We start from the raw sequence: 22285 nt of genomic DNA, 5'->3' as shown, positions 1-22285 counted from the left end.
AGAGAGAAGAAACTCTGATGAATGGAATGATGAAGACCTGAATCATAGAGTGAATGTGATATAAGGGAACAAGGGTGTCGTAGCACAAGGAAGATGATGAAGATAGCTACGAACCACGAATTGCAATGTCCTCCTGAAGGGGTGTGAGGGTAGTGGAGAGGCTAGAGAGAAGAGGTGATGGACTGAATGAATCAGCCGTAAGGAATGAATGAGTGGCCTATAAATAGGCATAGTCAGTCTAGGATGGCGCCCCCTTTTTGGGGTTGCAAACCCTAAACGCAAAGCGCAGAAATGCAAAAACGCAAACTGCAGGTGAAGAGTGAAGTGTTTCTCAACACCCCCTCTCAGGCCCAAAAAGGGGAACAAGAGAAGAGTGAGGTGGAGATGCAATGCTACATGTTGAAGAATGCTCATGCAGTAGGTGCCACTTGGACAATGTCTCTCGTGGAGAAATTGTTCACTTGCCCAGGTGCCCTAGTACATAGAAGATGAAATCATTCAATGGAGGAATGTAGGACTTTGTGTGGTATCGAGAACCATAAGGATATGCCCGTACTCCATCTCGAGAGGTGACTCCATGCTGACCAAGTGACCAAGGCAAGAAGAGAAGAGGAGGAAGAAGATGTAGAGGATCCCTAAGATCCAAGATTTCCATCAGAAAGGAAACCTGCAGTAAAGATGAGTAGACAGAGTGAACTGGAGAATCCGAAACTCAACCTCAGGAGAGAAGCCACTAGCTCCGTGCATCCATGCTGGAAGGAATACGAAGGCATCGTCACCAAGTCGTGGTTGAACCTTCGAGGTCCCAATCTAGGTGGTACCTGAAGACCCTGGGTATCAGTAGAAGAGATGACTGGTCAAAGACAGCCATCCCAAGAAAGTAGAGGATGGGTGAAGAACTTCATGTGGAGTAGGTTTCTCCTCTGAGATGGGAGGTGGTGGCGCCCCCGTTGAAGTCGAAGAAGAAGTAGATGCCTCCTCTGAGGGCAATGAAATAACATCCCCTTTTGAATCCCCCGCTAAAGTAGATAGGGAATCCAAAAACTCATGGATCACGGACTCCAAAATGTCTGATGACGAAGGAAGTGCCGCCGGCCATGTCGAAGAGCTCCCAAAGGTAGCCTTTCGAACCTGAGTAGTCGAGGGTGGGAAAGGGTGGGGCTCATAATGAGCAAGAGGTGGGCAACAATCGTTGTCCCTCAGTAGAGTAGACTGGGTAGTTGAAGAAGAGAAAGGAGTTGAGCAGCCACTGTCTCTCGAGGAGCAGACTGATGAGGAGACGGTATCAAACAAGCACTGTCTCTCGATGGAGTGGACTATAGACCCATAGGTCGTGGAAGACACAGTACCTGAAAATAAGTGGGAGAAGATTGCCGCTGGAATTGCGACGATCTCCAAGAGGTTGAAGCGCCAATTGATTCTCCATGTGCTCGAAAGGACTTAGTGCGCATCGGATGTGTCTTATTGCCTTGAGCATAGTACTCTAATAGCCGATGCAGAACGATCTCTGTGATCCAAAAAGGAGAGGTGGTACAAGGAGTCCCTGGTGGAAGACGCATATACTCTGGGGGGAGCAAAGGTTGAAGTCGCCAAGTATCGGGGGTGTGTTCGTTGATGCCACAGTAGGAGCACCCAGTAGTTTGGTCATCTATTGGTAAAGAAGCTATGGATACCAGTGTGCCTTGCCGAAGAAGGAAGAGGTTAGCCACCATGAACCACAAACCGCAATGTTCGCCTCCAGGAGTGCGAGGGCAGTGTGAAGTACAAACTACAATGTTTGCCTCAAGGGCTAGGAAGGTAGTGGAAGGGCTGGAAGTGAGCTACTAGTGGGAGGAGGATGTGACTAATAGTAAGAGGTTGCAACCAGCAGAAAAACGCAGGTGAGGAGAGAGAAAGACTAAAACGCAGGCAGTAGATGAGAGAAAGACTAAAAACGTAGGCAAGACAGCCTGCAGGAGAGAGAGACTAAAAACGCAGGCAGCAGGTGAGAGAGACTAAAAACGTAGGCAGGACAGCCTGCAGGAGAGAGAAAGACAAAAAATGTAGGCCTGTCACGTCAGCTAACTGCTGCATTTGCAGGCCCCAGCTGCCGCCCTGACAGTTTTCTCTCCTGCTGCAGTTGCTACAATTTCTCTCTCTTGCAAGCTGTCCCACCTGCGTTTTTAGTCTCTCTCTCTCCTGCAGGCTGTCTTGCCTACGTTTTTAGTCTCTCTGAGCTATTGCCTGTATGACAGCAGTGTAGATGATCAGCAGTCAGTCGTCGCCAGGCAGGCCTGAATCATAGAGTGAATGTGATACAAGGGAACAAGGGTGTTGCAGCACAAGGAAGATGATGAAGATAGCCAGAAACCACGAATCGCAATGTCCTCCTGAAGGGGTGTGAGGGTAGTGGAGAGGCTGGAGAGAAGAGGTGACGGACTGAATGAATCAACTGTAAGGAATGAATGAGAGAGTGGCATATAAATAGGCATAGTCAGTCTAGGATGGCGCCCCCTTTTTGGGGCTGCAAACCCTAAACGCAAAACGCAGAAACGCAAAAACGCAAACTGCAGGTGAAGAGTGAAGGGTTTCTCAACAGCAAATACTTAAGTGAATGCTTTACCACAATAATCCTAGACAGTTGACATGCGGTTGCCCCCAAAATTGGTGCCTCTTGTAGTATTTCTTTGTCTTATATTGCTTTGAATCTGTAGTATATTGAGATGTAGGCTGATCTTTTTACAATTTCCAATAGTTTTGGTTGCCAGCAATGAACAACAAGAGGATCCAATTTGCCCCTTCATTTTGGTACAGTTTATGCACAATTTGAATTGAGAATACTTGCATATGGATCAATAAAAATGTGGATATGCAATCGTCTTTGGACCAGCTGTAAATTTTCCAATTGCAGCTGCTATTCTGATCATTGGGCTTCCAATTAATGGGCACATTTTCGGAGGTGGGTAGGATTTTGATAGCAAGTGCACTATTGTCCACCTCCAATCAGTTGAGAATGGCTGAGAACTTAACAAAGGTGAGAGAAAAAGTTGGAGAGGGTTTTTCAAATGGTAAGTGTGATGGCAATTTTGATGGTGCCAATAGCTTTAAAAGGGGGGTAGAACTCCTCCTTTATCGTTGCTTCTCATTAAGGTGGAGAAGGAAACCTGCTGCCCCTATGTTGTGCATGTGTGATTTGTTGTCACTGTTCTCTCTCTTCACAATGGTTGAGGAGCTCTTCCAAGGATACATATTATCTCAGGGCTTTTCCATCGTGCATTGGTTTCTTTCCCTCTTCTCTAAGTCACCCTTCCTTGTTGTTGGCATGTTCTTTGTTACACGATGTTTTTATTTGGCTGGTGCATGTTACAGTGATCAACTCCTTGCTATTATCTTTTGTGATACCTGCCTTCCTTTTGGGAAAAGGGTGTTAATGACCTGGTTTAGCACCTATTACTAGCAACATAAAATTCACATAAACTGAAAATGCAATAGTTACCACTTAAGCTTGGAAATGGATACCCTATTAGCCCCAAAACTAGCATCCCTTGCAGTGTTTCTTTAACTTGTATAGCTAAGATCTAGCTCGATCTCCTTCAATTTTCAATATCTCTTGTTGTCAAAAATGACCAGCAAGCCTTGTAATTAGTTTGCCCCTTTATTTACCTAGGGATTGACCTTCAATTGACCATTGGTAGTCTAACCCCAAACTTGATTGGGATGGGCAAACCTCTTGAAAATGCTTAAATTACACAATTTCCAGCCTTGTTCCAAGTACTAGCCCTTCAATATTTGAGCATGGGACTCAAGGTGGCTAGTAAACCCTAATCACTGCTGTAAATTAGGGTTTATAGCAGGAAACACTCCTATTGTCTACGAAATTTGGCAGATTTCTGCTACAAATGGCTGAGATAATTTGAGGCAAGGTTGGAGAATGAGAGATGATGCTGAGGAGAGAGAACTCAAAGATTTGCTGCCAAAATAGGTTGGGATTTGCTGCAACCCTGCTGTGTATGGCTGATTCACTGCAGCGCAGACCTTATAGGCTCAAATGTTGTTGCTTGCCTATAGGAAGGGCAAAATTTGCTTGGACTTGATTACCGTAGCTTGCTGCCAGCCCTTGTGACCTTTGCGCAGCTGTCATTTGCTGTAAATGCCCATTCCAATGGCTATAGTAGCTCCCAAAACAGGTGCCTACAGGTGGATAGTCTTTCTCTTGCCTCCCTCAGCCTCTCCCAAGTTGGAATGAGCTCTCTCCAGCCTCCAACAGCCTTCTCCCCACTTGCACGGTAAAATTTTGCCAAGTGGCAGCCGTTTCAATCCATTTCTAGAAAATTTCAACCACTTAATTTCTCAGAATTAAGTATTTCTGAAAATTAAGCCAATCCTTTGTCTTGGCCCCAAAAGTTGATTGTGCCTATCCACAATTAAATTGACTAGGCCACTTTGACCCCCCAAGTGGACTTGTGCATTATTTGATCCTTGAATTGGTATTAGTTTAGTAATTAATGCCTAGTTCAGAGTGTCACCACTAACATTTATTGGTCATATAATTATCCTAGGTCCAAATTGACACCAGGCTCCTTGTACTTGTCAAGTACAACTTAATACAACTTTTGCCTTCGGCATCAGCTATTATCTCGGGTTCCTTGACTCAACATTGTGAGATTACTAACATGCACATCATATGTGAATCTCACATTTGCACATTTGATTAACACTTAATGAAATGCTAAGCGAAGTGTCAAAATTTCACATCCTTGTGATTTTCTAGTTGGATTAGAGATGCGGCTTATTCGAGGCTTATTCATTCCAGTTGACTTGCAATAGCCACTCCTAGAAAATGGGATTTTATTTGGAGAGGAGATCATGGCACTTGGCTAGTCATCTATGCTGACAAACTTCATCTACATGCATGTGGTTCTATGTTTCATCGGATTTGTGCTTCTCTTTCTCCTTTGGCTACACTTAGATTGAGAGAGGGTGTAAGCAAACATGTATATTTTCTTCCTTTGTGTACATTTCCTACTTGTGAGCCTTAGTTTGAGTTAGATGAGGACTTTGGAAGCTCTGTCACCATTGGAGTTTGTCATTTATTTTTGTGTGTGTCTTCTTCATTTCAGGCACGTTGGGTGGAATTAGAGTGAAAGTAGCCTTTCTTCGAAAAGGTGGCAATGACATGACTGAGCACTAATTTCGACAAGCATAAAATTCACATAAATTGAAAATACAAATGTTATCACTCAATCTTGGACAATAGACTCTTGGCTGGTGCCAAAATTGGCGCCTTTTGTAGTATTTCTTTAGCCTCTATTAACATTGGATGAAGTACATTGAGGTTTCATTCCAATTTCATTCAAAATCCAATGCCTCTTGCTGTAATAAATGACCAGCAAGCATTTAATACGATTTACCCCTTGATGTAACTGGATACCGGCCTTCAATCGACCATTGGGGAGTCAAAATGAACGCCAAATCTAATTGGAATGATTGACTTTTTGAAATCTTTGGCAATTCCTTGAATTCTAGTTCCTGATTCCAAGTATTAAGCCTTTAATTTTGTAGGATGAGACTCAAGGTGGTTGCTAAACCCTAATTTTTGCTATAAGTTGGGGTTTACAGCAGCAAAAACACATTATCAGTAGGGTCTGAAAATTATTGAGAATTGACAAGAGATTTATTATAGAATAAAGAGGAAGCTGAGGAGAGCTTTTTGATTTTTGTCATGAGAAAGTGCTCAAATTTGTTGCTTTCCCCTTGAAATGGCTGAATGATTGTAGCCCACCATCAAAATATGCCCATCCAAATTAAATTGGCTAGGCCATTTTGATTCCGAAGTGGTCATGTGCCTTAGTTGACCCTTGAATTGACATTAGTTAATCAATTAATGCCTAGTTCCTAATGTCACCCATTGACACGTATTGATCAATTAAATGCCCTAGGCTAAAACTGACATTAGGCGCCATTTAGTGTCTGATCTATATAAATTAATACAACTTTTGCCTTTGACACCCGTTGACATCTTAGGGTCCTTGGCTTGTTATTGTGACTTAACTGATTATCACCTCACCTGTGCACATTTCATTAATGTCTAACCTAAAATGCCAAGCACAATATTAAAATTCTCAATCCTTGTAATGGAGATAGTCCTTGTTAGTAGATTTGTTAATTCATAATAGAGTCTATGTGTGTCCGAGTGGGTTGGGCATGGTCTACCTATTTTAGGTGCCTAATTATTTTATTCATTTTTAGTTGGCCAACTTGTATTTTTGGGGCCACTAGATGTTGGCTGATGTAACCAGCCTTCCCCAACGGATAGGGTGGAAAATAACCTGATTAAGCACTATTTGCAGCAATTAATAAATTCACAAAATTGAAAAGTACACTTTACCATATAATCTTGGACATTGGACACCCTATTGGTCCCAAAGTTGGCGCCCCTTTCGGTATTCCAACTCCCCTTACTGTCCAAAATGACCAGCAAGTCTTTTATCTGATTTGCCCCTTGATTCAGGCAATCAATTTGGCCTTCACGCGCTTTGATGGAGATGGAAAATGCCCCAAATTCAATTATTTCTTGGTTCCTCCACTTGAATAGGCTAAAAGCAGCTTCAGTCTCTGGTGATCTCAATGCAGTAATCTTTGGATCAAGGTTGTAGAAAGGCTGGGAGATGAGAGAGAATGTTGAGGAGAGAGAAAATTCAGACTCTCTTCTTGAAGAATTGAAGAAAATCTGTTATTTATTGTCGTTGCCATGTCTCAACAGCTTGTAGATGCAAAGAACTGAAGAAAATTTGTCATTTACTGTTGCTGCCTTGTCTCAATAGCTTGTAGATACTGTCACCTGTTGTTGATTGGTCTTCTCTTTCTCGTGGTTAGCTTAGAAGGTCCTCCAATGGCTGCAAATCAGACCGACAACATCTCCTCTTCTCTCTTGCAGACTGAATATACTAAAAATGCCTTCTCCAACCTCTAAAGACGTTTTTCAATCTTGCATGGGCATTTTTGACAAGTGACAGCCCTCCCAAATGGTTTTTCTAGCATTATCCATAATTAAATGTTAATTTTCAGTCTTTAAATATTGAAAATTAATCTAAGAATTATTTTGGTGCCCTGAAAAATAATCTGATTGGCCAATAATTAAATTGGCTAGGCAATTTCCATTCTCGAGTGTCTTTGCACCATCTTTGACCATTAGATTGGCGTTAGGTATCATTAAATGCCACTTCCTTAGTGTCACCAAGTGACACTTATGGCCAAATGAATGACCTAGGCTAACAACTGGCACTAGATGCCACCAAGTACTTGTGTGGCATAACTTATAGTAACTTTTGCCTTTTACATCCCATGATTTCCTTTGGTCACGGGCTCGTAAATTTACTCTAACCCTAGTTACACCTCACATGTGCAATATTTACTTAACCTATTTATAGGCCATGTGCTCCCTTCTCTAGTCTGTCAGATTCATTCTGCATACTCCTACAACAGGTTTTGTTGGAGAGGGAAAGCCGGTGCCAGTGCTCACATAGCTGGTGACTCATTGTTGTTTTTGTTTAGTCTCGTCTTGGTATATGGATTCCGTTTCTTGAGCATCTCTTCACAATGTTTCTCTTTTCTCCTCTGTCTTGTTTTGTGTAGTCTGTTATTGCCCATGCCTCCATTATTGTACCCACTTTTGATAGTTCCTCACCCATATATCTACTATTCAGATTCATAGTTCATCATTACTCTCCCACATCTACCTCAATTAGATAATTTGTCGTCAGTCCAGCAACGTCCTTATTTATGCACCCATGCACTATATAGGTGTTGATTACGTGCAACCTTGTATTAGTGCTCTTTGTGTTTCTCTTCCATTGCACACTTTCACATATGTTGTAAGCCTTGATATGTACTTGGGAAAGATAGCATGTCCTTGCTGTGGATTGGCACAAAGGAGAGAGAAACTACCCATGAAATCGTGGGAACAACCACTATTTACCATCCTGGCTGCCACCAATGCATAGAAAACTGCAATCAACTTCTCAAACGTAGCATGCTCACTTTATGTACATTTTTCCCAACAAGTTTTCCCCTAGAAAAAACATATATTATCAAAAAATTATTAAATTTAATGTCCTTGGCCTTGACCTCGGTTATCTTGCCTAATGATTTTAGTGAAACCTTGGCATTGATGTTCAAAAAGCTTCAACTTATTATGTTGCATGTAAAACTTGCACACTAGCTAATTAATTTATTGTTGGCTCTTGTAGACCAAACCTTTGCTAGTGATGGACCTACCAATGTCCTCCATAACTTATGCATTGTCTTACCTATCCAAAGAGCTAGGTGTTGATCACATGCTAATCTTGAAGTTGAAAAAACACATGTTGGTAACATTTACTCAGAATTATCATGTTCCCTTGGTCTTTCCAATTTCTTTTAGCATCATTTGTCCCTTCTTGCTTTCTAGTTCAAGTTTTCAAAGTCAATTTCTCTCCATGAGCTTCCCTCAACCCCTCAAATAGTATTCACATTGTTTAGAGCCAGGTTCTCACAACATCTGAGATATTGTGAGCGCTAGTTTTGTAAGACCACACACAAACCAAGCCTTGATGTCTCAATTAGCTTTTTTGGAATAGTCACCAACAGAGTTATTATCATTTGACTGTTCTCTGTTAGTCTTGGGTTAGGGAGTGGTACTCTTCTATCTTTGGCACCTAAGAGCAACATAAGGACTTGTAAGTTACCCTAATGCAGCTCAAAAGCATAGAGTTTACTATCTCATGGCTTGAGCACCTTCTAAGACACAATGTCTATGGTACCATTGTCTTGGACACTTGTAATGCGAGTTTCTTTACGAGTTTCCATAGCACAAGCTAGTTGGGAGGATACCTAAACACAAAATGGCTCATGAGTTCTATAGATTATGCAAGTTGGGCAAGCAACATGTGACTAGGCTGATTCACCTCTACCTTTGTGGCCATTCTCAAATGTTTCAATTTATTACCATTTCTTGATAGTGGATGTTTTCTTTTGCTACATGTGGGGTATATCTTCTAAAGCAAAAGGTGAAGGCTTTTGCTTGCTTTGCTATGTGAGTTTGGTTAGTCACCAATCAAATGGGCGTTCAGATAGAGGGATAACCTTATTTGGTAATGGTGGAGAGTCTGACTTCCACTAGTTGCAACATCATGCCGTTACTCACCAGCTGACGACGTAGAACAGAGTGGCCAAGCACTTGAACTTGACAGTCGTGAGTATGGTTCTCTCTACGTTGTGTGTAGTTGAACTTCTTGAGTGCCTTCAAGGCCTTGCTTGAGGTGTTTTATGGCGAGAAGCCTCTCTTATACCTACAAATTGTTGGATGGCGTGCATGCATGGACACACCGGATGATAAGTGGGCTAAGCTTTTGCCCTAAATTGAGCTAGACCTTTGTAGCATACACATTTTTTGAGGCCAAGGCCTATCATTTTTCTCTCCTTGATTGAACAAGATTTTGACATGGTAATCGGACTTTGGTACTCTCTCCTAGCATCCCTCAGCATGTTTCCCAAGGGACAGTGGCTAATGGAGCATTTTTTAGTCAGGTACCTCCATATAAGTGGTTTGTCCATTGAGTTTCCATTCATCCACACTACACTTTTCTGAGTTCATTTGTTAGCTGCTACTTGCGTGGTCAGCCTGAATCTGAAGCCAAGCTTTTAGCAGTCAATCGAAGAGGGGAGAGAGTTTAACATTCTAGAACGACAAGAGGGAGGGAGGTGTGAAATTATTGTCTTGACAAGTTTAGATAATGGGTGAAACTCTCATTGTTCACATTGGACAATTCAATCTTTTATGCAGCCATTGGATATATCTTACTGTCAATAACTTGGCATTTCTTTTTAGGTTGGGTGTTCAAGTTTACTTTCTTTCAAGTTATCTATTGTGTAGAGTGGATTGGAACTTTCACTAGAGTGCTATTTTTATGTTTTTATGATGTTGTAAATAAGGCTTTATGGCTGTGGCTCTTAGGTGTAAGAAGCTCTCAGCAGCTAGAAAGCAAATGTCAATATTTGAAGCTCCAAATGTGCTGGTCGTGCAGTTAAAGGTAAAGTTATTCTGCACATTATATTCTACCTTTTGAGTTAAGCGGTGTCATGTTTTGATTGAACATTCATTGCAGAGATTTGAGAACATTCATGGTGGTAAAATCGATAGACATATCAGTTTTGGAGAACGATTGGAGTTATCTGGGCACATGTGTCAAGCAAGCAAGGTAAACTTTTTGGTGTACTCTTTTAATTTGGTTGTATTATTTGTGAAGTTCGCAATCTTGCATGTAGTAGGTTTTGTAGCTAGTGATATAGTTTAAGCTATATATGTATATGTGGATTTAGTAAAGTTTGAACACATGGTTATGATAATCTTCTTATAGAGTCTACATGGTTTTCCCTAGTTGCCATTCAATTCAAAATGTTGTAGAATCTCCCTAATAGTTATATTGTGAACCCAAAGGACCACAAATAAATGCACAAGATCAGTGCCTCCCACATAGCTGATAATTATCAGTCTTGAAAGTGCACTGGCTTATTGAGCTCACATTTAGAATGGCAACAAGCAAAAGCAAACAAGTTATCGATGAGCTAACGATGAGTTGAAGAGTATGCACACAAGATATTAGTGAGGCAAATTGATGATGCTCGGATTGTGCTCATATTTGTCAAAATGGTAGGTGTCTATATATACCTTAAGTTACAGAAAATGCCAAAAGAGATAGGTGGCTGAAAGTTGACCTAAAAAACTAAATAGTGAAAAAAGTGGATGATGAGTTGACGAAGGGAGGAGTGCTGATGCCCTAGTTGACCTAATGATGGGGCTCACTAACAAGAAAGAAAGGATGGCCAAAAGTTGACCTCACACTTCAAACAATGAAAAAAGTGGGTGATGAGTTGACTAAAGGAGGAGCTTCTAATGCCTTGGATTCACTTAATTATAGGGATTACAAACAAGAAATGAGTGTAATGATGGTGCCATTACATCTTTGGACATCTTGGATGGGTGTCTATAGCATTGACTATTGGCCATTGACCACTGAGACACTATGTGTGGATGCCTCTAAGTTTCTCTAGTTAAGTGGTTTTGTAGTGTGAATGCATCCTAAAGCTAGGGCGGTTAAGGAGTGTTAAAAAAGACATTAGGGCTTATTTGTGCTCTCTCTGTCGCTTGGACTCTCTAGATACTAGACAACTACATCCAAAGATGAGCGTTTAGCTAATACTTTAAAGAATATACAAATGACATTTAAGCTCTACGAATATCAATGTAATGTGAATCAGTGAGACAGTATATCCAGACAATAGCTGGTATATAGAAGGTTTGTTGCATCAACACAACTAGCAAAACCTTCAACCTTGAGTATGGAGTAAACTGAAAAACTCTCTTTACTCATTCAAGAATGAAATAGGATTTTGTGCATGGACCATCATGGTTCCATGAGTTTCCGATGCATAGTACCCCAAAACGGAACAACCGTTTCAAACCAAAACGGAAACATGAAAACATTGTTTCGGCACCTTGTAGTGGATGGGCAGACCGGATTTGAGTTTCGCCCCTGTCTTCTGTGCAAGTGTCTCCTCCTCTTGCTCAAGCATACCATCACTACCACCACGACCACGACCACCTTCTTCTCCTTCTTCTCCTTTCCTTCTTTTTTTTCTTCCCTTCTCCTTCTAGGTTTTTCTCCTTCCTTCTTTTTTTCTAAGATCTTTTTCTTCTTCTGCCCTCCTTTTGCTTTATTTTTTTCCTTCCTCTTCCTCCTCCTCTTTCTTTTTCTTCACTCTTCTTTTATTTGTTAATTTCTTTGTGAATTTCTATTTAGCATTACCTTGTCATGACACTAGATTTATTTTAGAGGCATACCAATCTAATCAAGGGATACAAGGGTTCTCAAAGTCGCATGAGAAGATAGTGCATGGATCCTCAGAATCTGGACGGGTCATGACTGGTGGACTCTAGAGACTAGACTCATGGTATCTCAGGATTTAGGAGTCAAGTGTCAGTTTAGCATTGCAGTTGCTAGTTACTAGTCACCAGTAGCATTATACATGTCACATATACATGATGATATCATGATTGTTCATTGATGTTGATAATTATTACTTAGTAATTACTTATACTCCGTGCTCACTAGACTTTGAATAGATTATTCACATCACATAGCTAAATGTAACTTGATTTTACTTATTATGCATTTTGGTTCCACCATTCTTAATATTAGTCTTTAGATGATTCATGAGTCATACATCACAATTTATTTTGTTGTTTAAAGTTTTGAAAATTGTATCTTAATTGTCCTAATCATCGAGTCTTCACTTGTGACACATGTAATGAATCATGATGATTTTAATCATATGACATGAAGACTCAAAAGTTTTGTATAAAATTTGGCTACATGCTGTTGTAGAATTGATATATTTACATATCCATATAATACCATATTTGTTTTAGTGTACAATCCAAAACGCCATTTTTCCATTTCCAAAATTTGGCTAAAACTCTGAAACTCTGGGTTTTCCCGTTTCTGTTTTTCTTTATCGAAACTTTCCTATACAACGTTCCAATGGTTTTATGGATATTGCCATTGCACATGGTGAAAGCAAATTCTTGCTCTAAAGCAAATCAAATGTCCACATAGACCTTCCTATAAATGTGGCATGGTACAAACCATATAGCATGAAAAGACACACAAATAGATGGATATAGAACTTACCTCCTAACCATAGAGTCAAATGGTCTTACCTACAAGCCTAGGACCAGCAACATATCAAACCAAGCTCCCATTGCAAGGAATGATGTACCATACCATCAGCCCATACCATCAAGTTTGACCAATGGCCACAAATCCTATGTATTTATAATCGGGGGTTTGTGGACGAGATGCTCGAGAGGACTAAAAGTTTAGTTGAGGTTATATATACCATAAAAGCCCAAATGACTAAGATTTTTCTCTCGGGTGGTCACGTTGCTTGGAAGCCTGCATATTGAGTGGTTTCAAATGGTGAAACTAGATGTCCATGATCAAAGAAACAAACCATGGGCTGGTAAACCTTTGTAATGAAGCTCTTTTGAATCCAAATTTGATGACTCCTAAAATTTAGGAGGTTATTATTTTTGGAAGTTACTTTGATAATATTATCTTTAGTAGCTATATAAAAGTCTCAGGTAGTTTAGATATCTTTAGAGTAGAAGGTTAAGGAGCTTTTTCCTCTAGTGAATTGATATTCGGCATCTAGAACATGACGTATGCCATATGAAAGTGATAGCTATCCCTATGCTTGTTCTTTTGCTTAGCACTTATCATATTAAGCAAGCACTTATCTTGTATCATGAGGATGTGCATCTTTTATGCTTTGCTTAGCATTTGGCTTAGGTATTAATAAATATGTACATGTGATTTGCAAGCTAGTTAAGCTACAATGACGTGCCAAGGTCCTTAAGTTTGTAGTGGGTGTCAAAGGCACATGTGTAATAAGTTATACTAATTAGGCACTAGTGCCTAGTGTTGGTTTTGGCCTAGGGCATTTAAATAGGTCAATAATGTCAACAGTGACATTAGGAACTAGGCATTAATTAATAAATTAATGATTACTAAGTGCACAAGACCACTTGTTGGGGGTTCAAATGGCCTAGCCAATTTAATTGTGAATGGGCACTACTAATTTTTTGGGTAGGGACAAGGGTTGAATTAATTTTTAGAATTATTTCAAGTTCGAAAATTAATCAAAAAGGCTGAAAAATTGAATTAGAAGGCTGCGAAGTAGCAAAGTTTCGCATGCGAGCCCAAGAAAGGCTTGTAGAAGAGGAGATGCTGCCGTTTGTGTAGGTGCTTGTTCAATAGCAGATTTCAGCCGGCTGGGAGGCAATCTTGCCTTTTGGCAGCCACTAGAAGGCGAAGGGATTGCAGGTCATATCTTCCTTGGCATCCTGAGCAGCTGGCAACATCGTCCTAGAGGTCTTTGGCAGCAGGTGACAGCAATTATTGCTGTCATCAATCAGGGCAGCAGCAAATTCGAGCAAATTTTGGTGACAAAATCTCGAAAGTTTTCTTTGCTTAATATTCTCCTTTATTCTCTAGCCAATTCTTGGCAATCTTAACACATTTCAGCCATTTTGAGCCCGTGGTGAAGGGCAACTATGTGTTTGTTGTTGTAAATCCTAATTTACAGCTAAATTTTGCCTTTACCAGCCACCTTGGGTTTTGTGCCAATATTAAAGGCCTAGCACTTGGAATCAATTGTTGGAAATTCCAAGAGGTTAGCCCATCCCTATTGAATTCAGGGCTAGATTTGACCAAACAAGGGTCAATTGAAGATGAATCCCTTGCCAAATGAAAGGGCAAATTGGTTTGAAGGCTTGTTTGTCAGCTACAACAGCTACATGCATTGGATTACGAAGGAGGTTGTGCGATATTAGCGTACTTCTTCCAATTGCAATACAAGTTAAAAAAATACCGCAAGTGGTGCCAATTTTTGGGGCCAATGAGGAATCTATTGTCTAAGATTAATCGGTAACATTTGTTTTTCAGTTCATGTGAATTTATTGCTTGCTGTAATTAGTATTTAATTAGGTCATTAACCACTCTTTCGGAGATGGAAGGTTGGTTTCATCTTTTGTAGTTTTTCCTTTCCGCTTTGGAGCACCCAAGCCTCACATCTATATTTTGAAGCACTCTCTCTTCACTTCAACAAGCTCTACCATTGAAATTTCGGCCACATGTTGTGTATGCGCTTATCTAATTGTTTGCTAGATACCCATCCAAGGGGTACTTTTTACTCAGCTTGATAAAATTAAAGGAGACAAAAGAAAATCAGCTTGTTGCTCTGAGTATATAAAAATTAGGATTTAAAAAACCTTGATTTTCTGATTTAAAGAAAATTATCTCCATTGTATTTATTGTAGGAACTTTGTGCCGTCACCCTAAACCTACTATTTGTAAGTTTGCACTAAGCTTATCATTGTGCGCTTGTATGCACTTGCCTGCACTTGAGCATGCTTGTGTGTGCTTGTGAGCAGTTGTATACACTTGAGCATACTTGCACTTGCACTTGCATTTGCATGTGCACTTGTACTTGTTGGGATATAAAGGCCCAGTAACCTCCGTGTATATAGTACACTCACATTGTACATGTGAACACACCCTTTATGTGCCCCAAGTATAAATACATTTTATTCTTTGTGTACCAACACATTGTTGGTACACTCTTATCGTCTCGTACTTTCACTCTGCTCACTCTCTCTCAAGCTGTCACACTCACTGGTTTACTCCTGCTCGAGCTGCGTCCCTATCACTTCCAACAACTGGTATCAGAGCATCAAGTCCCGCATGCTTCCCAAGATTGACAAGTCTAGTCTAACCTGACGGGATCAGCTAACAAGAGCTAGGCGCAGCTGTCAGGTCGACGTGAAGGACCAGGCGGGTCCAGGATTAGTCGAGGTGCTGAGCGTGTGGCGATCGGCAGGCACTAGTCACAGCGTGGAACAAGTAGGCGATCTTCAACAGGCAAGAGACAGGAAGAGTCGATTGGTAGCGGATGTGCAGACAGGTCGTCGGGAACGTGGACCAACTAGGTGGCAGCTACTCTCGCGTGTACCAACCAGGCGGCACTGGGCAGTGGGCGTGAACCAGGCGCCTGTTACTGCGCGTGGTGAAGACGTGAGGCGATTGACGTGTTTGGCAAGGAGACGCCGTGTCGCGATGGAGGGGGCCATTGTGAAGAAGACGTGAGGCGACTGATGTGTTTGGCAAGAAGACGTGAGGCGACTGACATGTTTGGCAAGGAGACGCCGTGTCGCGATGGAGGGGGCCATTGTGGAGAATTGTCACAGGGCGTGAGACACGCATCTGGAACGGACGCGAGTCAGTTGTCAGTAACGCGACGGTCAACGGACCCCTCGTCTGTTTTTAAAAAAAATAATTTTTTTTTCCTTCAATCTCTTCAATTACCTCTTGCCTTGGTGGGTGTTCACACACCAAAGGCACAGTTTCAAAATGTGTGCAAATCGGGCTAGAGAATTTGGGGCTTTTCCCAGATTTGATCCCATCCAGGCCTGGCAGTAAATTCCGAGTCAGAAATTGCAGACATTGTGAGAGGTGACCCAAATTAATTTGGGGATTTTACCAAATTTGTCAGATTTTCACTCTTCTAGACAAAATTTCTTGACATTGGATCCCAAAAATTTGGGGCTTTTCATGTATTGGCAAAGCTTTACTCAACTAGGTTAGATTGACTGACATTCATGCAATTTTGGACTTGAAATTTTGGGGATTTGCGCAGAATTTGGTAAATTTCTGCATCTTTTACCTGTTTGTTGGCTGGTTCATGTACAAACAACAGAAATTTACTTCTAGTTGAGAAAGAACAGCAGTGCATTTTTGCTGGTACAACTTGTGTTTTTTGCAAATTGGTGCATTTAGTCATGTTCGTGATAAAATGGCTGCAACTTCTTCCAGTTCAGACATCAAGAGTTTGATGGAGATCAAACAGTTTGATGGTCATGGCCTTGACCTTTGGAAAGACCGTATGCAGGGCATTTTGTTCCTAAAGGATTGTGAGGATGCTTTGCAGGAAGATAAACCCGCACTAGATTGGGCCAGAGTGAATAAAAAGGCTGTGGCTTACATAAAGATGGGTGTCACCGATGACATTTTGACAGACATTAAGGGTTTAGACACAGGTTATGCAATATGGGAGAAGTTGAAAACTACTTATGAGATCACCACACTTGTTAGTCAGGTGCATTTAATACGCAAGTTGGTGAATATGCGACTGGATGAGTCAAAGCCTGCAATTGAGCACTTGAGTGCATTTACAGGGATTCTAAATTAGCTCAAAGATGCAAACTTGGACTTTGATGATAAGTTGAGGGTGATCTTTTTGATCATGACACTGCCGGACTCGCGGGAAACCTTGGTGGTTTCACTCAGCAATAACCCCAATCTCTCATATGATGGGGTGAGGGGTTTTATCTTGAATGAAGAAATTAGACGTATGTCTAGCGGAGAAGACAACAACTCAACTTATAATGTAAGAGGCAGGGCTGAAAAGAAAAATGCAAATGTAGGGCAGAGAAACATGAACAAGAGCAAAGGAAAGGATAAGAGTGACATTACTTGCTATCACTGTGGTCGGAAGGGCCATAAGAAACCTGATTGCAGGTACTATAAGAAGGAACAAGAGAGAAAGAAGAATGCAGGAGAGAAAAAGAAGAAGGAATTAAAGACAGATGCATCAGAGACAACCAAAGGCAAAGAGAAGGCCAATGTGGCCTCTAGCGTGGTCATAGAAGAGCTTTCATATACAGAGGCTGATGTATTATGTGTAGTTGATTATGATGCCCTTGTATGTCACATGCAGGATATGCAGATTACCAAGGCTGATGTGATTGATGCACTCTTGTCAGTTGATGATGGTGTCACTTAGACTTGGATTGTAGACTTTGGTGCCTCTTTCCATGTAACTCCTTGCTTGGAGTGTTTTGCTATGTTCAATGCAGGCAGTTATGGAAAGGTGTATCTTGGAAATAACCATGCTTGTAGCATTGATGGGATTGGCACTGTACACTTGTCTTTAGACAATGGTCAAGAGCTTGTGTTGAAAGATGTCAGATATGTGCGTGACATTAAAAAGAGTTTACTATTTGTTGGTCAGCTTGACTTGTATGGCTACACCACACTGTTTGGTGGTGGTTTGTGGAAAGTAAAAAAGGGGTCCATGTTGATTGCAAAAGGAACATAGAAGGGCACATTGTATTGTTTGCACTGTAAAGCCTTGAATGGGAATTTTCTTGCAGTTGCTGAAATTTGCAACCACTTGGAGTTATGGCATAAGAGATTAGGCCATATGAGCCAAAAAGGACTTGATGTCCTTACCTCTCTGAAGAGGGTTGATGGAAAAGGCTCTAAACTTGATTTTTGTAATGAGTGTCCATTTGGAAAGCAAATAAAAAATTCTTTTTACTTTGGTGTCTCACGTAAGTCCAATGTCTTGGACTTAGTGCATTTTGATGTATGTAGTATGCCCGTGAAATCATTGGGTGGTGCTACATATTTTGTCTCCTTTATTGATGACTGTTCCAAGAAGATATGGGTGCATTTGCTGAAAAAGAAAAGTGAAGTGTTTGCTGTTTTTAAAACTTTTCATGTATTTGTGACCATTCAGACAAGTAGAAAGCTAAAATGCTTGAGAATTGATATGGGGGTGAGTTCACATTGACTGAATTCAAGTCCTTTTGTGACTTGCATGGTATTAAGAGGGAGCTTACAACCCCTTACAGCCCTTCTTCAAATGGGGTGGCTGAAAGATATAACAGGACTTTATGTGAAAGAGTGCGGTGCATGCTGTCCACTGCTAATCTCCCTCATGCATTTTGGGGAGAGGCACTCAAAACCGTGGTTCACATTTGCAACCGCTTTCCAAACAGGTCCTTAAATAATGGCATCCTTGATGAGGTTTGGTTTGGCAAATCGGCCTCATATGACCGTTTACACATATTTGGCTGTGATGCTTTTGTGCATGTTAGGGATGAGGTGAGGAATAAACTTGACCCAAAATCCACCAAAGGCATTTTCATGGGCTATGGTGATGAGGGTGAATTTGGCTATAGAGTGTGGTTACCTCAGTCCAAGAAAATTATTCGCAGCCATAATGTTGTGTTTAATAATGAGGCAAAATTGCTGAAAGGCTCTTTAGCCTCTAATGAAGATTTGAAAAATGTGAAATTTCAGAGTTTGCAGCCACCCATTACTTCAGAAAATGAGCCTCAAGGTGCTGTACCACAGGTTGAAATTGATGATCAGTCAGTTATTTTTGAGCCAGATGATGATGGACAGCAAATAGAAGCACAAGGAGGTCATGGACAGCAAGATAGGCCTGCTGATTATGAAAATGCAAGTGCTGGAAATGAAAATGAAGGTGCTGTACAGCATGAACAGTATGCTGAAAATGGTTTACAGCAGCCAATAAATGTTGAAAATAATAAACCTCCAGATGTAGACCCAATTCTTGAAAATGTTGATCATTGATTAAATCTCTATATGCAAATGATACTTGGGATCTTGTGTCATTGCTAAAGGGAAGGAAGCCACTTCCAAACAAATGGGTGTACAAAGTCAAGACAGTTGATGGGAAACCCAAGTACAAAGCAAGGCTAGCTGCCAAAGGTTATGCACAAAAGGAAGGGATTGACTTCCAAGAGGTCTTCTCACTTGTTGTGAAGATGACCACTTTACGTGTGCTTTTTGCTCTTATTGCTGTTTTGGATTTAGAGCTGTATCAAATGGATGTAAAAACAGCTTTCTTGCATGGTGACATTGATGAGGAAATCTACATGAAACAGCCCGAGGGCTTTGTAGTTCCTGGAAAAGAGCAAATGGTGTGTGAGCCAAAACGCAGCCTGTATGGGCTGAAATAAGCACCACGGCAGTGGTATACAAAGTTTGACACTTTTATGCTTTGTACATGAAAAAGGATACAGATGGCAGCCCCATCATACTTGTTTTGTATGTGGATGTTATATTGTTAGCTGGGAAAAGAAAGACTAGCTTGGATGCTCTAAAAAATCAGTTGAAATCAGCTTTCTCCATGAAAGATTTGGGAAATGCAGAGCATATTTTGGGCATGAGGATTCGCAGAGATAGAATGCAGAAATTTTTGTTTTTATCTCAAGAAAAGTACATTGGAAAGGTACTGGACAGATTTAATATAGTTGAAGCTAAGCCTTTTGGGGTATCCTTACCTCCTTATCTCAAGCTTAGCAAAGCCAACAGCCCGAAAGATGATGTATAAGCAAATGCTATGCAGGGAGTTCCTTATGCATCAGCTTGTGGCTCTCTTATGTATGCTATGGTTGCTACTCGTCCAGACATTGCTCATGCAGTGGGAGTTGTTAGCAGGTTTATGTCAAATCTTGGCAAAGCACATTGGGAGATTGTCAAGTGTATTCTTTGATAACTTAAGGGTACACAAAGAAAAAGTATTTGCTATGGGCAGGGTGCACTTAGTTTACAAGGTTATTGTGATGCAAACATGGTAGGTGACTTGGACACTCGTAGGTCCACCAGCGGATATGTCTTTACAGTTGCTGGTGGGGCTGTTTCTTAGTGTTCCAGGTTGTAGAATATTGTTGCACTGAGTACCATTGAAGCTGAATATATATCAGCTACCGAAGCTTCTAAGGAAGCTATATGGTTGAGCAGACTTACAGATGATCTTGGCATGTCTATGGGTATTGCAGTTTTGGGATGTGATAGCCAAAGAATTGTGTATCTGGCTAAGAATGCCATGTATCATTCACGCACAAAGCATATAGATGTGCGATATCACTTCATCAGACAGATTCAGGAAGATGGTCAAATCACATTGACCAAGATTAAAACACAAGATAACCGTGCAGATGTTCTCACTAAAAGTCTAAGCAAAGGTCAGCACAAGCATTGCATTTGACTACTGGGAGTTGGTTAGCTAGAGGTTCATATCGGACCTTTAAGTGGGAGGTTGTTGGGATATAAAGGCGCGGTAATCTCCGTGTATACAGTACACGCATACTGTACATGTGGCCTCACCCTTTACGTGTCCTAAGTATAAAGACATTTTATTCTGTGTACCAACACATTGTTGGTACACTCTTATTGTCTTATACTTTCACTCTGCTCATACTCTCTCAAGCTGTCACACTCATTGGTTCACTCCTGCTCAAGCTGCATCCCTATCGCTTCCAACAACTTGCACATAGCTCCACCTTAGTGCACCACACATAGAGCTTCACATCACATTACACATAAATCATACGACATTTGCACATAATTGTAATTGTGTACAATGCATTGTCAAAAGATGACGTACCGGCGAGACAGTAGGGTTTGCGGAGAGGAACACGGAGTGAACTTTGCAAACATGGATAAGAGAAGAGAAGAGATAAGAAACTCTGATGAATGGAATGATGAAGATTTGAATCATAGAGTGAATGTGATACAAGGGAACAAGGGTGCCGTAGCACAAGGAAGATGATGATGACAGCTACGAACCACAAACCGCAATGTCCTCCTGAAGGGGTGTGAGGGTAGTGGAGAGACTAGAGAGAAGAGGTGACAAACTGAATGAATTAGCCATAAGGAATGAATGAGAGAGTGGCCTATAAATAGGCATAGTCAGTCTAGGATGGCGTCTCTTTTTGGGGCTGCAAATGCTAAACATAAACCTTAAACGCAAAACGCAGAAACGCAAAAACGCAAACTGCGGGTGAAGGGTTTCTGAACACCCCCTCTCAAGCCCAAAAAGGGGAACAAGAGAAGAGTAAGGTGGAGATGCAATGCTACATGTTGAAGAATGCTCATGCAGCAGGTGCCACTTGGACAGTGTCCCTCGTGGGGAAATTGTTCACTTGCCCATGCGCCCTAGTATAAAGATGATGAAAACATGCAATGCATAGGAGGAATGTCGGACTTTGTGTGGTGTCGAGAACCATAAGGATATTCCCGTACTCGATCTCGGGAGGTGGCTCCATGCTAACCAAGTGACCAAGGCAAGAAGAGAAGAGGAGGAAGAAGATGTAGAGGATTCTTAAGATCCAAGATTTCCACCGGAAAGGGAACCTGCAGTAAAGACGAGTAGACAAAGTGGACTGGAGAACCCGAAACTCAACCTCGGGAGAGAAGCTACTAGCTCCGTCATCCATGCTGGAAGGAATACGAAGGCCTCATTACCAAGTCGCGGCTAAACCTCCGAGGTCTAGATCTAGGTGGTACCTGAAGATCCTAGGTATCAGTAGAAGACTGGTGGAAGACGCATATACTCCGGGGGGGTCGGGAGCAAAGGTCGAAGTCAGCAACCATTGGCGGTGTGTCCAGTGATGGCACAGTAGGAGCACCTAGTAGTTTGGTCATCTGTTGGTAAAGAAGCCATGGATACCAGTGTGCCTTGCTAAAGAAGAAAGAGGTTAGCCACCATGAACCATGAACTGCAATGTCCGCCTCAAGGGGTATGAGGGCAGTGTGAAACACGAACCGCAATGTCTGTCTCAAGGGGTGGGAGGGCAGTGGAAGGGCTGAAAGTGAGTTGCCAGTGGGAGGAGGATGTGACCAACAGTAAGAGACTGTAACCAGTAGAAAAACGCAAGTGAGGAGAGAGAAATACTGAAAACGCAGGTAGGACAGCCTGCAGAAGAGAGAAAGATTGGCTTGAATCAGCTCCAAACTGCGTCAAGAGGTTTGGAAATTAGGCGCCAACTGAAGGAGACAACAATGGACAGCTTCGGCTGAGATGTCCTCCGCAAACGGGGTGTGGGCAG

The 22285-nt window shown here is 41.4% G+C and overlaps 1 protein-coding gene across 36 annotated transcripts in view; it reads left to right on the top strand.

Moving 5' to 3' along the window:
- UBP25 (ubiquitin-specific protease 25) overlaps positions 1-22285 on the top strand; it is an 85881-nt gene that overhangs the window by 3797 nt on the left and 59799 nt on the right. For all 36 annotated transcript variants that reach the window (XM_087680255.1, XM_087680251.1, XM_087680254.1 and 33 more), the window contains exons 3-4: positions 9974-10049; positions 10125-10217. In XM_087680255.1, coding sequence (XP_087536381.1) covers positions 9974-10049; positions 10125-10217 — 169 coding nt within the window. The remainder of the gene's footprint in view (positions 1-9973; positions 10050-10124; positions 10218-22285) is intronic.

Source organism: Lygodium microphyllum, chromosome 6 (genome assembly GCF_053477565.2).
Source record: "Lygodium microphyllum isolate KBCC chromosome 6, Lygodium_microphyllum_v1.1.10, whole genome shotgun sequence".
Lineage (NCBI taxonomy): Eukaryota > Viridiplantae > Streptophyta > Polypodiopsida > Schizaeales > Lygodiaceae > Lygodium > Lygodium microphyllum.
The sequence above is the reverse complement of the archived record's forward strand: the minus strand, read 5'-3'. Positions and strand labels throughout refer to the sequence as shown.